Consider the following 18,179-nt stretch of genomic DNA (forward strand, 5'->3'; position numbering starts at 1 on the left):
TAAACCCAGGGCTTTTTTTTTGAAAAAAAAGGTGTTGGAACTCACTTCTTGTTAATTTTTTTATTGGAAAAGATTATATTCAAATTATATAATATAGAATATTCGTTTGAAATATAAAAAAAATGCTGAGATATAAAGGTGCCGGAACTCCGTTACACCGCGTTACATGGGGGAAAAAAGCCTTTCAATTTATGTAGGAAATAGTTAGTCGCTTATAAGGTTCTTTCATATTTTTTACAAGGCTATTTTAATTTTATTTAAATTGGTCAACAAAATCTGTCGATTAAAGATTAAACAGCGTTTTTGAGTAAAAATGTACTAATTGTTCGAGAACAAAGACATATTTTGATAAGTAGTAATAACAGATGATTCATCGTCATGCGAGTGGCGTTCAGTATGGCATTGACAGTCGAGTGTACCTGTCAGCTGTCAAACTTTGTTACTTGAGTTGTCAATTCAGTGGTGACTTGTCCCTTTAAAATGACCAATTTTCTAATTTTGAGATAGTGGTTCGGAAACACTGGATTGAATTTTTTTCCTGAATTTTACTGGTAATTTTCCAAATAGATTTTCAATATATACCATATAAGAAAAATAACTTATACTCAATTTATTAACATGCGCATATATACATAAATACTATATACATATATGAAGTAATAAGCTAAAATATTTGCTTTCAATACTTAACTTATGCCGAATTTTAGTGTATCAAAAGTTGTATTTCCTTTTGAAATTTGTGTCGTCACCCCAAAGCATAATCTATGTTTGTTTCCTTTATTGCAATGACATGATAGAAACCATTGTTTAACATTTGGCAGTTTGATTAATCTTGCTTCGTCAGATAATAAAGCTGAGAACGCAGTATTAATAACAACACAATATTTGACAATTATTTTTAATAATACCTACCAATATAAGTGTTTTAATTATATGTATATCAAATTTTAAGGTTCAATTTTGCAATGGATACAGAAAACCCAAATTCTACAGCTGGCAGTGATCGAGATTCCATTCAGTCGATTCATAATTTGGAAAGTGATACAGATTTATTAATTCCAGACAGTGTCACATCTCGGGTGGATTTTACACAAAATCCGATTAGATTTAGGGTTTGTATGATTTTTATCATTTTCGATCAACGTACATGCATACACGTACATATGTATGTATGTATGTGGATTAAATGCGGTTAAATACCATATAAAAATTATTATTGTAAATGCGTCACTTATGAATTATGTAAATCAGAAATCGTCAAGTATGCCACGTATGTAATATGGGATGATTTGTGAGAATACAAATTGCAATACAATTTCCTTAAGCTAAAACACTATTTTTAGCTTAATATGAGAGATATTCTAATTTTATTACCCACGTTACATAACTTATTAGGTTAATCTGCTCTAAACACTACTTTTGAAAAAAGATTTCTGACCAATCCAAACATATGGCTAATGCATTCTTATCTGTTTATGCAACTATATGTGTCAGCATTTGCACATTGCATTAAACAGTATTACAATTTGTTTTTATTTATACACATGTTCATAATATTTGCAGAATATTTCATCGACTGACAGAAATGAAAATATTCAAACAAGTGCTAGAAGTAAAGTTCCAGGAATCATTGAACTTGGTTCAATGAATGTTCTTTCAACTAAATATGAGGTTTGTTTTAGTGCTGATTTGATACATTATTTATTATTTAATATTTATTGATTGATAAAATTTTTTTTAGAGTCTTGATTATGACACCTGTGAAAATCATATGTTATTAGATGAAGAACGAACTAGGGGATATAAATTTATTGTACAGAAAAATTTAGCGAGATGGTTAATATTTTTATTGATTGGTGTATTAACTGCCATGATAGCTTGCATAATCGATATTTCAATAGAAGAACTATGTAGTATAAAATATTATGGATTAAAAAAATGTATGCTTTTATTTATTTCTTTTAATTTTAACAAGATGTATATTTTTATTTATATTTTATTTAAAAAAATTTCAGATGTAGACAAATATGTAGTTGAAGATAAGTTATATATTCCATATTTGATGTGGGTATGTTCAAACGTGATTCCCGTATTAATCGGAGCTACTTTGGTAGCATATGTTGAGGTATTTATTATCCAGACAAAACATTCAATATATGTATGTATGTATGAAAACTTTATTTTTCTCTCTTTTACAGCCAGTTGCCGCTGGCAGTGGAATACCACAAGTTAAATGTTATCTAAATGGTGTGAAAGTACCGAGAGTTGTTAGGATTAAAACATTACTTGTAAAATGTGTCGGTGTTATTACATCAGTAGTCGGAGGTCTTGCTGGTGGAAAGGTTTAATATTATTCTTTAGATCTATGTATATCTCACATATGTACTTATAATATTAATTATAACCTTATATTTATTACAATAGGAAGGACCAATGATACATAGTGGAGCAGTAGTAGCGGCAGGTATATCACAAGGCAAAAGTACTACTCTGGATAGGGATATGAAAATATTTGATTATTTTAGAGAAGATCATGAAAAACGTGATTTTGTATCGGGTGGAGCAGCATCTGGGGTATCGGCTGCTTTTGGTGCACCTGTAGGTGAGTAGACATAAAACAGATTTTTTAAATTTATAAGTAATCAACGTACACAAGACTATAAATTTTAACAAGGTGTATTAATTTTGATTTATAGGTGGTGTTTTATTCTCGCTCGAAGAAGGAGCTAGTTTTTGGAATCAAGGTTTAACATGGAGAATATTTTTTGCATCCGTCGTTTCAACTTTTACTCTAAATTTGATTCTGTCAACATATCAGGGCCACCCTGGAGATTTGAGTAATCCAGGTATTGCATATCTACATATATTTGATAATGGACGTATTTTATAATACGAATTTTTATAGTAATAAACCTTTGTGTGTCAAATTTTAGGTTTATTGAATTTAGGTAAGGTGGAATCTTTTCCGTATGAAATTTATGAATTGCCTCTTTTTGCTGCATTTGGAGCATTTGGTGGTGCAATGGGAGCTTTGTGGAATCATATAAACTATAAACTAGCAGTTTTAAGATTGAGGTTAAACTTGAGTATAATATTTATTCATTTTTTCATTGTACAGATTGATTAATCTTATCTGCAATATACGTTTTAGGTACATACAATTGCGATGGATGAAAGTTATAGAAGCGTGTTTGGTAGCAGCGGCTAGTGCAACAGTTGGCTTTCTCATGATGTTCCTAATCAACGATTGCCGGCCTCTAGGAGAAGATCCAACAAAATATCCTCTTCAAGTATATATTTTTGCAAAATGAGGCATCTAAGTTTTAGATTTATTATAGTGATATAAAAATATTTTTAGTTATTCTGTGGGGATGGCGAATATAATGCCGTTGCTGCAATTTGGTTTCAAACACCGGAAGCATCAGTACGATCTCTACTCCACGACCCTCCCGGATCACATACGATATTATCCTTATTTGTATTCGTCGTTTGTTACTTTTTATTGGCGTGTTGGACGTTTGGGCTATCTGTTTCAAGCGGGCTTTTTATACCGAGTCTGCTGACTGGAGCTGCTTGGGGACGACTCTTTGCAGTGACACTGCAGTATCTCATACCATCATTGGTGATTTATTTTGATTTATATTGTTTCTTTTTAATATTTATGTTTTGTTCAAATAAATTTATGTGTATTTTAACAAAAAGGACACAATTCATCCTGGCAAGTATGCCTTGATCGGTGCTGCCGCCCAACTAGGTGGTGTGGTTCGTATGACAATATCACTAACAGTCATCATATTAGAAACGACCGGTGATATTTCAAATGCATTCCCAATAATTGTGACGGTAATGGCAGCAAAATGGACTGGCGATTTCTTTAATGAGGTATATTTTAAATCGGTCTCCGTCACGGGCCCGAATGTGAAACGCCCGAAAACGCAAAGATCGAAAATCGAAAGATCTTAAGTCGAAAGATCAAAAAAAAAGGGTGCATGGTAAACGGTACATACTCACTTAATTTGCGCGAGCAGGATACAACAGGAACAAGAGGAACAGGCTTTTCCTCCCTTATTATCGTGCGCGCGCAGAATACGGGAGGAAAAGCCTGTTCCTCTTGTTCCTGTTGTATCCTGCTCGCGCAAATTAAGTGAGTATGTACCGTTTACCATGGACCCTTTTTTTATCTTTCGACTTAAGATCTTTCGATTTTCGATCTTTGCCTTCCGATATTTGCGTTTACGGGTGTTTCACATTCGGGCCCGTGAGGTAGACCCATTTTAAATCAATTTTAGCAAATATTTTGTTAAAAATTCTTAATATTAATATCTAATTATAATTTCAGGGCATATATGATATACATATTCAGCTAGCCGGTGTTCCCATATTACCATGGGAGCCTCCACCACTAGCCCATAATATCTACGCATCGGAAGTGATGAGTCACCCCATAGTAACATTTAAAACAATTGAAAATGTTGGTCACATAGTTGAAGTTTTAAAATTAATGACGTACAATGGTTTTCCAATTGTAGACCCTCCTTTGATTGATGAGGTAAATTTCAAAACAGCTATTCGTAAACAATATCTACATTCATTAAAAAGTTAACGAACATCTTTCCTACAGAATGAAACACCGATGTATAAAAGATTTCGTGGGCTCATATTGAGGTCACAATTGATAGTGCTTCTACAGCAGAAAGTGTTTATTCGGACACAACCAACGGTGGAAGATAATCCAATCAATATTAATATTAACACATTCAGACAAGAATATCCCAGATTTCCTACAATTGATCAAGTCAGTATAAAATCTAATAACGATTATTCACAATTAAAGCAGTGTAATAATTTTAATTGAATAATTTTTTTTTGGTTAGGTGTGTATAACTGAGGAGGAAAAAACATATACTATTGACCTGAGACCATTTATGAATCCAGCTCCTTATACATTATTACACAGTGCATCATTGCCCAGAATGTTCAGGCTTTTTAGAGCTCTAGGTCTACGCCATCTTCCTATAGTTAACGACATTAATGAGGTTTATTTATAAATATAATATATTTTTTGGTAAATATATTGTGCATATTTTTAATGAGTGTCTACTGTTTCAGGTGGTTGGAATGGTGACTCGGAAAGATTTGGCTCGATATAGAGTTTGGCGTCACGCCGGTAGAATGGGATTAGAAGAATTATTATTATCAAATGAAATTTAAGTGATTTTGAAAACTTTAGTCAAATTATTCGAACCAAAAATATTTAAAATTATCATTTTTAGCGCCTTATGTTATTAGCATATGTTTGTTTACAAAAATAACTTTTCATCACTATTTAATATGTATTAAGAATAATGAATTTATTCAATTTCATAAAATGATTTCAAAGTCAAATTTGTACTGATAGTTACTAATAATCTGAATCTTATTATATTATATTTTATTATAAATATAAGCTTATTTTTAAAAGAATGATTTGTGTTATTTTCATAATTATTCTTTAAATTTGATGTGTTAACAAAATAGTTTAAATGGTTGCGCTTAAAATATAATAGAATTTAACCCTTTGAGTGCCGACTTCTTTTCTGTTGAGTCCGCCACGCTGAAAATTTCGCCAACATTTCTACAAAAACTATAATTATTTAGAAATCCAATAGAAAGGAGGTATAAAAATTGCAGCTAATCCAGACAAACCCTAGATAACTACCGCCGAGGATTTCGAGTTTTGTAAAGGTGTGTTTGGACTCTCTAATATATCTTGCAACAATATAAAATAAACAAGTCTATAAATTAATGTATTTTTCCAAAACTGGTTCCATTTTCTTCATTGTTAAAATGTAATGCCCACAAACTAAATTCCAAGCCACAATCTAAAATACTCAGCAGTTAGGGATTTCCATCGGGTAATTCTGTTATACTTATAAATTCAGAAATTCTGGTGTAAGCGAGTCTTTATAAACCTTGACAAATGAATGACACGGATTACACGACCCATGTTTAATGCATTTTTTTCAATGCTACCTTTAAAGGCTTAGCAGGTAGTATTCTTGTTTACTTTGTACATGCAAAATTTACAACGCCTATCGGCGTTGGTCAGCATTCAAAGGGTTAAAAACAATCGCTTTGATAATCGTATCAAATTATAGAATGTTAAAGAAGTAAAGTAGTGGTATTATATTATTGGGGGAATAAAAAGAAATCCACTATTTTACGGAACAATATGAATGTTTATTTTTTTAAATAATCTTTACAACATATAAAATATAGCTCGTCATTATTTATACATTATATATATGCATAATGTTTTCCTTTTCCAATTTTCAATTAATGAGTTTACAGTGGAAACATTTTGTCTTAGACGTATGTACATATGTATATTTAAAACAAATTCCAAAATTCTTTACAATCAAGTAAATTTTAAATTACAATAGTTTTTAAAACATTCCCATTTGGTTTTATTTACAAGATGTATTACAAAAATATCCAATTAATTTATTACATCCAGAGAAGTGGCTTTTGGCGTTATATTGTTGTCAAATGACGATTGTCCACAGACATTCTTAAATAATTTTAGCATCAGTCGTATTTGATGCTTGGTGCTCGATGTATGTCCGATAAAAACTTCTCTGTTTGTTTATATTACTCGCAAGATGGGCAAGCATCGTTAAAAATTGCACAATGCATTCAAAAACACACAATAAACAACATGGGATACATTATTATAAGTAAATTGATCTGATTGTATTCCGTGCGTTGTAGCTAAGTTATGGAGATGTACCGCGTAATATTGGCACAAATTATTTATTCGTAAGGGCCCTTCTACTATTATAACATTTATCTGACTACATCATTAAATGAAGGAAAATAATTATATTTGTAAGTATTAGATAATTGGTCCACTTTCCGATGTCAACCTCCATAGCATATTTTTTTTGTTGAATATTTGGATCAAATTACAGGACAAACCCATTGTGTCACATTAGATTGATTTCACTTACATCCCATCAAATGTCTGCATTTAAGCGTCAATCCTGGTTTCAGGAATATTGTCGAAAATCTGATTCAAGAATTTTCAAGGCATCGTCGTAATTTTGAGGGGCATCCTGATTCATGGGACTTTAAGTTCCTATCATAAAATGAAATTTATTAGATAAAAAAATGAATGTAATTAATAGACGTAAAAAAAAAACTAAATATGATGCTTACTTACTCACTGAACTTAAACTTCAGTGTGTAAAATGGTTGTTTTTCTTGCTAGTACCCCTAACATATTCGATATTCTGTGACACTTTTGAAGTCAGTTGTTGATAAAGAGTCTCCATCCTAGTCCAGCCCACAGATTAAAGAAGAGCATAGCGGGCAAAAGGACGGCAGCTACCAGCACGTAGTACGTCAGGCCTTCCATTAGAATGCTCAACTGACTTGACTGACACCTGTCAAAGTTTTGGTTCAAAAAAATGCACGTTGATGACTTGATGTTAAATTATTATTAAATTAATCATATTTGCAGCATTCAAATATTATTTCGAAATTAACATTTATTTGAGTTCTTTAAGATATTTTGTATATATTTATCTTTATTAACAAAATTTGAGAAGTTTGCATATTGTAAAAAATCAATTAATTTTTACGACTACAGATTATTTCGCACATTACGATCACGCGCACGATAATCGAGTTCTCGTTAATACAATATTTCGCGTGAGTGGTTTTCGATCCAGATGTTCCAGATCGAGATTTAAGTGACTTGCGCGAGATCGCTTTTTGCGGAATAATCGCTGAATCGGTTTTTCGCAGGTATAATAGTAACTTTTAAGATTTTCTATGTAAGGTTTTTAATGTCACATTTATACGAGGCCAGTTTTTACAAGGCTCTTTTATATTTTTAAGACATTCCACGAAGTCAAATCAATATTTGTCTCGTATAAATACAATTGTATGGAAAGTGAATTTTCAGAAGTGTACTGTACGTGTACAGAAATGCAATTTAGTGAACTTTCAATATGTAACTATTGAACATGAAGAAGCTCAGAAAACGTCTTTAAATACGGTAATTGGACTATTCGTCACATTGGAGTGGTCACAAAGACAATTTTTGCCATGAAAATCGCGAATACACAATATTTGGCACTCAAGTTCTCGTTACTATGATAGTTATCGTTAGTATGATGGACTTCTCGGCTGCCAGGTGTTCCGTTATAGAGATTTTAGTGACTTTGTGACGAGTAATTTGTGACCAGTAATCACTGAACCTTAAATACATATGTATGTAGTTGCAGAATTTGGACATTTGAAGGTAAGGAAGGATATTTGAAAACAACAGGAACAGGTACGGGAGGAAAAGCCTGTTCCTTTTGTTCCTGTTGTATCCTGCTCGCGCAAATTAAGCGAGTATGTACCGTTTACCATCCACCCTTTTTTTTGATCTTTCGATTTTCGATATTTGCGTTTTCTGTAATTTAACATTCCGGCTCGTCACGGAGACCGATATAATATATATTTTGCAACAATCGACTATGGGGGATGAACGAATGAGACGACTGGCATGTTAATGCACGTGTTTATTATATGACAGCTGAAGGCAGAGTGAGTAGCGCTCTCCGAACCCAGCCGAGTTGGTCCCCACTCGCAGGAAGGTAACCAAACTCGACCATGTCGTATAGTGAGCCGCCACAGACGAAATAGGTTGGCAATGTTATCGATCGCGTTAAATAAACACGGTCGATCTGGATTTAAACGAGGAGATAGAATACATTTTTCAATTTCGGGCGGAATTTCCAATACCTCTCCGTTGGCATTTGGTAATAAATTGCTTAACGAGTGAGTTTTTGAAGGTGCATGGAAGAGCACAAAGCGATTTGGCAATCGCGTTCAAAAGTGGCGCACGTAAACAAAAGAGAGGCGGGTTCGCGAGCGTGGCGCCAGTGTCGCGTTCGCGGTGACGAGATCTCGCAGGGGCGGGGGGAGAGAGGTGAGGCGAGGGACGGGAAAGGGAAAGGGGAGCGCGGCGGCGGCGGGCAGGAGCAGTAGAGGCGAGAGACGAGAGACGAGACGAGGTGAGGCGAGAGGCGATAAGTGAGGCGAGGCGAGGCGAGGCGAGGCGAGGTGAGGTGAGCGGGGCGAGGGGGGCGCGAGGAAGATGTGCCAGGTGCCCGCGGTGTTCCACTCGCTGTGCCGGCTGTGCCTCAGCATCACGCACCTCTCGGACGCGACAGTGGCTCGCCTCGACTCGGCCAGCTCCTCCGCTCGGCCCTTTAGACACAAGCCGCTACCGCTGTCACTGCCGCCGCTGTCGCTGCTCTACCATCACATTGCCGACTGTCTCTCCTTACAGGTGCGTACCAACGTACCAACACCCCCACCACTAAACACACCCTTATCAGCGAGCTGATACGCTATCGCTATCGCCATCGCTATCGCCCCGTACGCCCCCACCATCCAGATCGGCGCACTGATAAGCGCCGCGCCAGCCCCCTCCGCCCCCGGGGTGGGGGCGGGGGCGCAGGCTCGGTCGCGGGTGGCCCGTGGAGCCCCCGCCGCCGAGGCTGCGCCCCTCCGCGCTTCCGCCGACCCGCTTTTCCGAACAAAGGAATCGGCCGCGTCGCCGTCTATATTTAACAATGGTGGCCGCACCGCACCGCACCACACCGCACCGCGCACGCTGATAACGCGCACGCACACCTCACATCGCACATCGCACGTCGCACAACAACAACATCCATTACAACACCACTTTCTAATCGTCATCATCATCATCATCATCATCCGATTCGACCTCGCTAATATAGGCCCGTGACGTGAGGAAGTGCCGATGTTCATATACAGTTCCATTTCAGCGTGCGTCAAGAATGCTTTCGAAGAATATAAAATGACGTTCTATTGTTTTTTTTTGTTTTCATTATATGCGTAATAGGAATTTTGAAATTGTATTTCTTTTTTTTTATGAAGATATATTAAATAAATTAAGCTTCTATATAGATCCAATTCCATCGTATGACAGTCCTCGATCATATCGTCTCGCATACTTTTGATACTAAGGTATATATTTTTATACCTCGTTGCCATATTGAATCTCAGTTTGCAAAAAAAATTCATAAGAAAAAAGTTTCGTAGATGACTGTCCAATTTGCTATATCAATTTCCTCCACATCGATGTAAATTTTTTCCTGGAAAAACAATACGAAACCGCCATATAACGAATCATTTTTTTCTTGAGATCGATTTCGATTTTAGAACAAACATTGTTATTTTATTGTTTTTCCTTTCTGCGAACTTTTTGATTTTGTTCTTTGTGATATTTTTAAGTATTTTATCTGTGATTTAAAATGAAAACACCTTTTGACAGATCCTTCAAATTTAATTATCAATCGATAACTAATTTTAGCTCATTAGAAAAGATTTCTTACAAATCGAACACTTCCTCAAAAAACAAAGTCTATAAATTCAATTCAAAATATGTTTTACTAGTGGCTTTACTTTACTTTTACTAGTTGGTAATATAAACCGCTTAGACATGGCAAAACAATATCATAGTGGACATTCATTTGTTTTTTTATTAAATATATTTGAATCGAAAAAAATAATCAACGATATCGATATCATGGAAACTTTGATTTGTTTCGATACTCCACCCAAACCTTTAAACCTTACATACATACATAAGTCTCTTTCAAAATTACATTTAAGATTGTACATTCCAAACATATTTCCCAATCTTTATCTATTTATGTTGTATTTTCACTTTTAATATATCCAACTGGCGTTTTAGTTCGTTCATATTCGAAAACAATTTAACTAGTAAATTATATCTTTACAAACGCAAATACACTTTCAACAATGTGCGCTAGTTGTAATATAACTGTTGATTTTTTACGAATGCTTTTGCCAATAAAGGTAACGAGTGCCATATTATAATAGCTCAAAGAATGTGTTCAAAACAAAAAAATATGACTTTCTAACTCAATTTACTATTCAAGTAATGTTTTCACGAAAACCTAACCTCTCCATCTAACCTGGTACCAACTTATAATTAAACTGTATTTTCAGTTGTAATATATTTTGACCAGTTAAAATATAATTCGCCATATGAATCGACTTATGGAACATATTCCAACTAAACAATTGAAGTTGGTACCAGGTTAGATAGAATATATTCCAACCAGTCAAAATATATTACAACTGGAGGATACACTTCAACTGTTACATATATACATCATATATCGAATAAGATTGATATAATGATGAGAGTAAGAGATTAAAATTGCAATGAACAGGTTCATAGTAGAAGAACAAACAATGAGTGGACGAAAGAAGTGCTCGAACGGTACCCGAGAGAATATAAAAGGGTGCAAGGAAGGCCACAGGAGAGATGGGTAGATGAAATCAGAAAAATGGCTTGAGAGTTGTTCAAAACAGAAACGAATGGAAGTGTGTTGAAGAGGCCTTCACCCAGCAGTAAATGACGAATGGTTGCAAATGATAATGATGATATTGAAAAATATTAGTCGGCTAAAAAAAAAGCCTCCATAACGAAAGGTCATATAATTGGTGTAGTTTATTTTAAATATTTCTGATTCGAATTTCAATAAAAACATAAAACAAAGTTATATGTATGTGTATTAATGAAACGGGACTGCGTATGTTACCCATACACAAATTTTGCAATTGATTACACTGAATTCAAGTATGTGAATTGATAATCATTGTTTGTTATGTGAGTGTACCTACCAAACCCTTCCTATTGATGCTTACTCTTATAAGAAACCATGTGTGTCGGTTGAGATATGTACATCCTCATACATATGTCAAGCTAATACATAATAACAATGTACTTGGTAAACAAAGCCTTTTAGTCTTACTTTAAATAATAAAATCATTTACATTTTCTTTTCTTTTTTTAATAAATGATCATTTGTAATGTTATTTGATATATTTAAAAATTTATTTCAATATTCGTAATATCTATGTTGTTCTATTTTCAGGTTTCACCCGATGATCCCTTGCCTCACGTGGTCTGCGGTAGTTGTGTGGATAAACTAGATGCCTTTTTTACATTTAAAAACCTTTCCCAAAAATCAGAGAAAGTGCTTAAACAATTCCTCGCTTACCACGATTCCCTCGATGGCACTGAAGAGGTAAGTTTTCTCCACATACTTAAATTCATTAACATACCACAACAACAGTTACTGAATAATAATCCAAGATTTATTAAAAAATTAATTTAATCACACTAATAATAAATAAAACTATATTGTTGATACATTTGTATAATGTATAGGCGAAATTGTGATGTTTCGCAATTTTACCCTCCATTGAGTAGTTCTGACGCCGATTATAACTCCTACCACCAATAGTATTACCAATACAGTAACAGATATCAATATATTTCTTATATTTTTATATGCACTGTGTTGGTTCGCGTGCGCGTTGACTTTAACCGTCGTACTGTTGATTCTATCCGATGAGCAAACATCTTCAAGTTTAAGTTGTATCAGTTCTCGGCCGCTCATTTCAGGCGGCTCTACACATCTGTCATAACATATAAATATTATGAGATTAATAGTTTGAAATGAATACTTTGTGTCATTTCATTTTATTTGTATGTCGTACTTTTATCGTTGAAAGATTACTTACTTTGCATGGGAGTTTTTTTCTAGTTTTTCAGATAGCCCTGATTTAAGATCAAAAGCCATTTCACAGTCGCAAATCCACGGATTGTTTTCCAAATTAACTTTATCCAATTCTTTCCAAAGCAACAGATCCTTTGGTAAATGTCTCATCTTATTATCATTCAAATATATCTGAAAATGTTCAAAACGGTTAATTTATACAAATCGTGTTGTTTTTATTGTATATACATACGAATTTGTTACTTTCTGATGAGTCAGTGCTTGTGAATAAATTTTGTTGCACATACATCTCAATGATGTCATCATACTCGTGTAAACATTACAATGATTCATAACTCGTAGAGTACATATTTGTAAAATCAAAAGTTTATATTAATACCTCTTTAAGCTGCCAGTTTTTTTTTAACCCATCAAATGCGTCATGACCAATGTGTTCTAAGGCAGAATTTTCGCACATATGCAACTGTTTCAAGCTCTTAAGCTGTATAAACGCATTTGATTTAACGTCTTTTAGAGTTTCCATGCCGCTTATTTGTAGGGTTTCTAATCTCCCAAGCCCTGAGATTAGAATCAAATTTAAATATGTTGACTATTCATCATTGTATGTATATTTTATTAAGCAAAGTTTACCCAAAAAACTGTTATCTACAATCTCCTGTATCGGATTTTCATTGAGTGCCAAAAATGTCAAAGTGCCTCCGAGTTCACCCAAGCTCTCTGGCACAGTTTTAAACTTATTTCCTGATGCATATAATTTTTTCATATTCTTCAACTGCTTAAACAGTTCATCGGGTAATTTTTTGATTCCAGTACGCGATATATCTAAAACCTGTACCAATCAGTTAATTTTCATGCTATTGTTATATGTAATGAATTGTCTATGCACCAATATAAATTTAACTTGCTTCAAGCTTTACAACTCTTGATATTGCTAAAATAGTCACGGAATCGATCGTATCAATTGGATTGTCGTTCAAATATAAGGTTTTCAGGTTGGGCGTGTTTTTAAACATTTTACGTTCCAATGAGTGTATCAGATTGCTCCCTAGATTTAGTATTTCCAAATCGATATCTGGACTTTCATCAGGGTAGGCTTGAAAAATTTTACCCTTTAGTCCTAAAAAATTCATATAAAAATGTCTTATTATTTATAACGAATATTTAACATCGCCTATAGTAAAATTTGAGCAATGTAATTCATCCATTAAAGTTGCACCAGAATTCATAATTGATTCAATTTAATTTAATAAAAAGTATTTCGTGTACCTGTTAGTTTGTTATATCCCAAGTCTAAAAATTTCATAGTTTTCACATTTTTAAATGCACCGTCTTCGATCTCGGACATATTACATTTGACAAACGACAGATCCAGTGTTTTGTTTGTCAATTGTGGTAATACTTGTAATTTTTCTATGTTATTTTTGTTAAATGTAATGGTAGTGTGTGTGACTGAAAAATAATATTGCTGTATTCCTTTATTGTATGTGTATGTATAATAATAATTATAATTAATGAATCAAGTTGTGATCATATGTACTCACAGCTTGTTAAATTCCGATTTTCCGAATATATCGTCCAATTATTTGAAATTTCTCCCAAATTTTTATTGGCACAGTCTACAGTTATTACACCGTCTTCATATTTGCAATCACATTTTTTACACAACGTCTTGTTTGTGTCGCTTTCTTTATCGCACAATGCGACTATGAGTAGTGTTGATAGTAAAAACGTGCAGTAAATCTTCTATAAATTACAAACAATTACATAGCATTATCATATTAATAAAATCGTAACATAGTATATTGTATTTAACTAATATGTACCTCAAACATGGTTTAGCCTTAAAAATTGTGTTGTCATAAATGTTGGTGTGACAAAATGCTTCGTGTTTTGCCATATCACCAACTGATAAGGCAACCCAAGCCTAATTTTTTAATATAGGTTCATTTGATAAAGATATATTATCATTTGTTGAGATAAATGAATTAATGATTCGTGTACATACAAATATTAGTCATTTTGAAATTTTTTACAAAAATATATTGTTTAGTAAATAATTTTTATGGTTCTTTTTAATGAATTTTAGGAAATTCTCGAACAATCTACATCAACGCTAGAAGAACTAATACCATCTCTCGTGGACAATTCGAAGTGTTCGTCATACAATGACCAAGCGGTGGATGGTGATGCTCCGGATTCCACAGAAGAGATGAAAAATCTCGAAAGCAGACAAGCTGCAGCTACATTGTTACAAATAAAGAACAATGACCCCAGTAAATTCACTGTGATAAAGCCTGAAGGCGAGCCTCAAATTATTTTCAATAGTGTCAGCGGTGTTATAATGGAACGGACAGCGGAGAGTTTACATTGCAATCCCATTCTTGATATACTGTTCGACAAAGCTGTCGCAGAACGCTTGAGCGATGACTCTCGCTACAAATCTTCCACGGATCCTATACCCAGTGACATACATGATAATCGCCTGAATGCAAGTATTAAACTTGAGAACGATGAAGCAAACTTTATGAAGGATCAAAATTTTTGTGTTTCGAAATCTGACAATAATGTCGAAAGAGAAATCGATTTGACTGTTGTAAAAAAAATTAAATGTGAAAATATTCCTGATGATGGTGGTTGTGATAAATATAATAGAAATGTCGAAACTCAAATTGATCTCTCCGTGAGATCGGTCTTAAGTCACGATATGAGTAAAATAATTCAAGAATGTAGTGATAATAATTTGCAATACGATGATAACAGCCAGAGTAGCAGTGGATCTGATCCTGATAGATTGCAAATGGATATTGTTCAGGTCACTTATATTTTCCAATTTTTTCACATTTGTTGAAGGCTTATATTGTTATCATGTATATATTATTTTATTTATCTTGTAGATGGAAGATGAAAATGAAGATACAATGTCTGCTCCACCTTCACCACAATTAGACGTTGCCGAAAGAGATTCTCTTTGGCAAGCTCTCCATCAAAGAAATGGTACAAACAAAAGTAATTACATGCCTATGTTTATTAATGAAATATGTATATTTTTATATTAACGAATTTATATAATTTATTAAATACAGGAATGGCAGGTGAAGCCACACAGTTACTAAAGCGATTAATAAATTGTAAACAACTGGGAATGACTGTGTCTCCAGTATCACAAACGAAACTTTCAAGCAGATCAAGTTTTAACGGATATTCATCGGTATGTTCGTTACTGAAAATACACTTTTATCAGTATTTATATTAATATAGTAGTTCTAATGTGGGCCTTTTGTGAATATTAGAAAGGATCAATGGAAAATGCAATGCGTGGCTCCAATAGTAAAACAGGTCGTCGAAAACAAAGTTTTCCTTCGCGCGCTGCAGCATCATTGACAACAATCAAACCACCCGTCATCGTCGATAACGAGCCTGAATCACACGAAGGTGATTTTGATCAAGCATGGAGGCAGGGCTACACTGCAAATGATCAGGTGTGTTGAATTATATATTCGCAAATATTGTCAAGACTTATTGCCAGATTATATATTACTTAATATTACTATATAGGTCATGGATGATGAATCGTTAACTCAAACAATGTCATTAATGAATTCTGCCGGAGTCGAAAGAGTTTTATCACCCTCAGGACCATCAATGATAACGTCTCACCTGCCCACTCTACCTCCGGTTCTAACTGCCGCTGCTGCACAAAAACAACGTGTAGATCTTGCCTGCAACAATTGTGGCACCCGGACGACTACCATTTGGAGACGTGACGCCAACGGTAGCTATTTTCTTGTATTTATAAGATATTGTATTTCAATAGATTAGCACGTTATGAATTTATATAAGTGTCTTGAGAATCGTCAGTATCTATTGCAGTGACGAATATGATGGTGGATCTATACCACTCATGCTGTTATTATAATTTATTTAAATGTTTCATATGTTGATTCAGGTGATATGGTATGTAACGCTTGTGGATTATATTTCAAATTACATGGAGTGGCTCGTCCCACTGCGATGAGAAGAGATACAATTCATACCAGAAGGCGACGTCCAAGAGATTCCCTCAAACCTGGCAGAAGTAAGCTCATATCAACTTGAGACGATTTTTATTGCAACAAATAGATTTTTTTTTTAATGTGCAAGTGTTAAATTTCAGAATCTAAAAGTAATAGATGTCGAAATGACGAAAGTGTCACACAAAGTCCTGTATTAAATGATACTAGTGGTAGCGGAACAGGAGATATGTTGGCAGCTTTAAGACGTAGCATACAACCTCATTTACTCATGGCATTGCAGGCACACCATCACCGCAACAACAGCTCTTTAACTGTGAGTTGTGGATTTTCATGTCGAAATATATGATACAAGTTTATTTAATATGATTATTTGATGTGTATTGTGTTTTCAGATTTCACCCGTCTTACAAATGGATAGAGTCGATTGTGAAGATGCCCCATTAAATCTTGTGGCAACTCATTTAACGGCTGCTGAAGAAACTCATTGAAATATACATTATTAATTGTGGAAATGGTTATACGTATTTTAATTTCGTTCTACTTGCCAATATTCCCTGTGAATACTCGAAATTTTAGTTGTTAAATTGGTGTAACGTTTTTTAAATATTATTGAAGGTTACAGAGAATTTCGTTTCCCTAATAGATTTGATAGATATTAATCATCTTTCGATATCATTGCAATGATTTGTGGTAGTCGTTTTTTTTTTTATTTTATTGATAAAACTTAGCCTTCTGTAAATAATTATTTTTACTTGCTTTCAATGAGAGTAACATGAAACAATGATATTATTAAATGTACAAAAGTTGTAAAAATACGATCAAAAATAATGAAGTGATGCATTAAAACAATGTCTACTTACATTCAATAGGTGTATGCAGAATTGACCCAGTTAATAATAGGTATTTTACGGCCAGTCTAATTTAACATTAGAAATCGTCATTAATTTTTGCACCTGTGTAAATATATAAAACCAATTCAACTAATCAAATTCAATAATTCATAACGAGTCTCACATTTTTGTTTAGAGTTGGAAAGTGCATTTATGCGTGTTTTCACAATGATGTTGTACTTTTTATGCACATACACAGCTTACTGATTGATAGTATTAAATTTTGTATTTACTTATGTATTTGTTTGCCCACTTTTTACGTATTGTAAAGTATTATTTAGTTTAAATTCATGACATCCAATATTTATTTGATTATTTTTTAATGTCAATTTAATGATTTTTACTGATTACCATTTTTTTTTGTTACAAGTGAAATTTAATAACATTTATTTTAATGTTTTGATATTGAGCCCAGTGTTGATTCCGTTTTAATTTTATTATTTATTTATCAACATTGTAGCAATCAATCAAAAAACAATAATTTGAGTAATTAACAATATATTGAATGTAATTATTTGTTTAAGAAAACAGTTTATATCTTGCCTTTACACAATGATATAAAGTATTATTAAGTTTTTCTATTTTTTATTGTGATAAAAAGTATTGTTATATCAATTTTATTAATATTTTGTTTTCAAACATGTGTAAATCCATTG

General features: G+C 33.6%; 3 protein-coding genes and 1 long non-coding RNA gene across 6 annotated transcripts; 2 read left to right on the forward strand and 2 right to left on the reverse strand.

Moving 5' to 3' along the window:
• The first annotated feature begins 386 nt into the window (after positions 1-386).
• ClC-b (chloride channel protein 7) lies at positions 387-5,456 on the forward strand. The gene is made up of 16 exons (XM_077438216.1): positions 387-551; positions 953-1,112; positions 1,564-1,671; positions 1,742-1,940; positions 2,016-2,125; positions 2,199-2,342; positions 2,425-2,602; positions 2,697-2,846; positions 2,934-3,075; positions 3,152-3,290; positions 3,359-3,622; positions 3,703-3,882; positions 4,340-4,549; positions 4,622-4,795; positions 4,875-5,036; positions 5,110-5,456. The coding sequence occupies exons 2-16, from the start codon at positions 966-968 to the stop codon at positions 5,209-5,211; spliced, it is 2,409 nt and encodes an 802-aa protein (XP_077294342.1). The 5' UTR covers positions 387-551; positions 953-965; the 3' UTR covers positions 5,212-5,456.
• Positions 5,457-6,200: 744 nt separating this feature from the next.
• Positions 6,201-9,673, reverse strand: LOC143916929 (uncharacterized). 2 transcript variants are annotated; one of them, XR_013261014.1, is made up of 4 exons: positions 9,553-9,673; positions 9,191-9,497; positions 7,198-7,424; positions 6,201-7,117 (listed from the first exon to the last, which is right to left on the reverse strand). It is a non-coding gene; the product is annotated as an uncharacterized LOC143916929 (long non-coding RNA). The 2 variants fall into 2 exon arrangements; XR_013261013.1 differs by having other exon boundaries at positions 7,202-7,424; positions 9,553-9,660.
• Positions 7,525-18,179, forward strand: GATAd (GATA zinc finger-domain containing protein GATAd). 2 transcript variants are annotated; one of them, XM_077438217.1, is made up of 10 exons: positions 7,525-9,325; positions 11,973-12,125; positions 14,707-15,432; positions 15,515-15,626; positions 15,704-15,828; positions 15,911-16,099; positions 16,176-16,392; positions 16,567-16,695; positions 16,774-16,946; positions 17,026-18,179. In XM_077438217.1, the coding sequence occupies exons 1-10, from the start codon at positions 9,131-9,133 to the stop codon at positions 17,119-17,121; spliced, it is 2,115 nt and encodes a 704-aa protein (XP_077294343.1). In that variant the 5' UTR covers positions 7,525-9,130; the 3' UTR covers positions 17,122-18,179. The 2 variants fall into 2 exon arrangements, with proteins under 2 accessions (XP_077294343.1, XP_077294344.1); XM_077438218.1 differs by having other exon boundaries at positions 15,515-15,614.
• LOC143916928 (uncharacterized) lies at positions 11,519-14,559 on the reverse strand. Its single transcript, XM_077438219.1, has 8 exons — positions 14,444-14,559; positions 14,162-14,363; positions 13,887-14,069; positions 13,526-13,737; positions 13,251-13,449; positions 13,000-13,178; positions 12,625-12,791; positions 11,519-12,519 (listed from the first exon to the last, which is right to left on the reverse strand). Exons 1-8 carry the CDS (start codon positions 14,450-14,452, stop codon positions 12,237-12,239), a joined length of 1,434 nt encoding a protein of 477 aa, XP_077294345.1. The 5' UTR covers positions 14,453-14,559; the 3' UTR covers positions 11,519-12,236.

Source organism: Arctopsyche grandis, chromosome 9 (assembly GCF_051622035.1).
Source record: "Arctopsyche grandis isolate Sample6627 chromosome 9, ASM5162203v2, whole genome shotgun sequence".
NCBI lineage: Eukaryota > Metazoa > Arthropoda > Insecta > Trichoptera > Hydropsychidae > Arctopsyche > Arctopsyche grandis.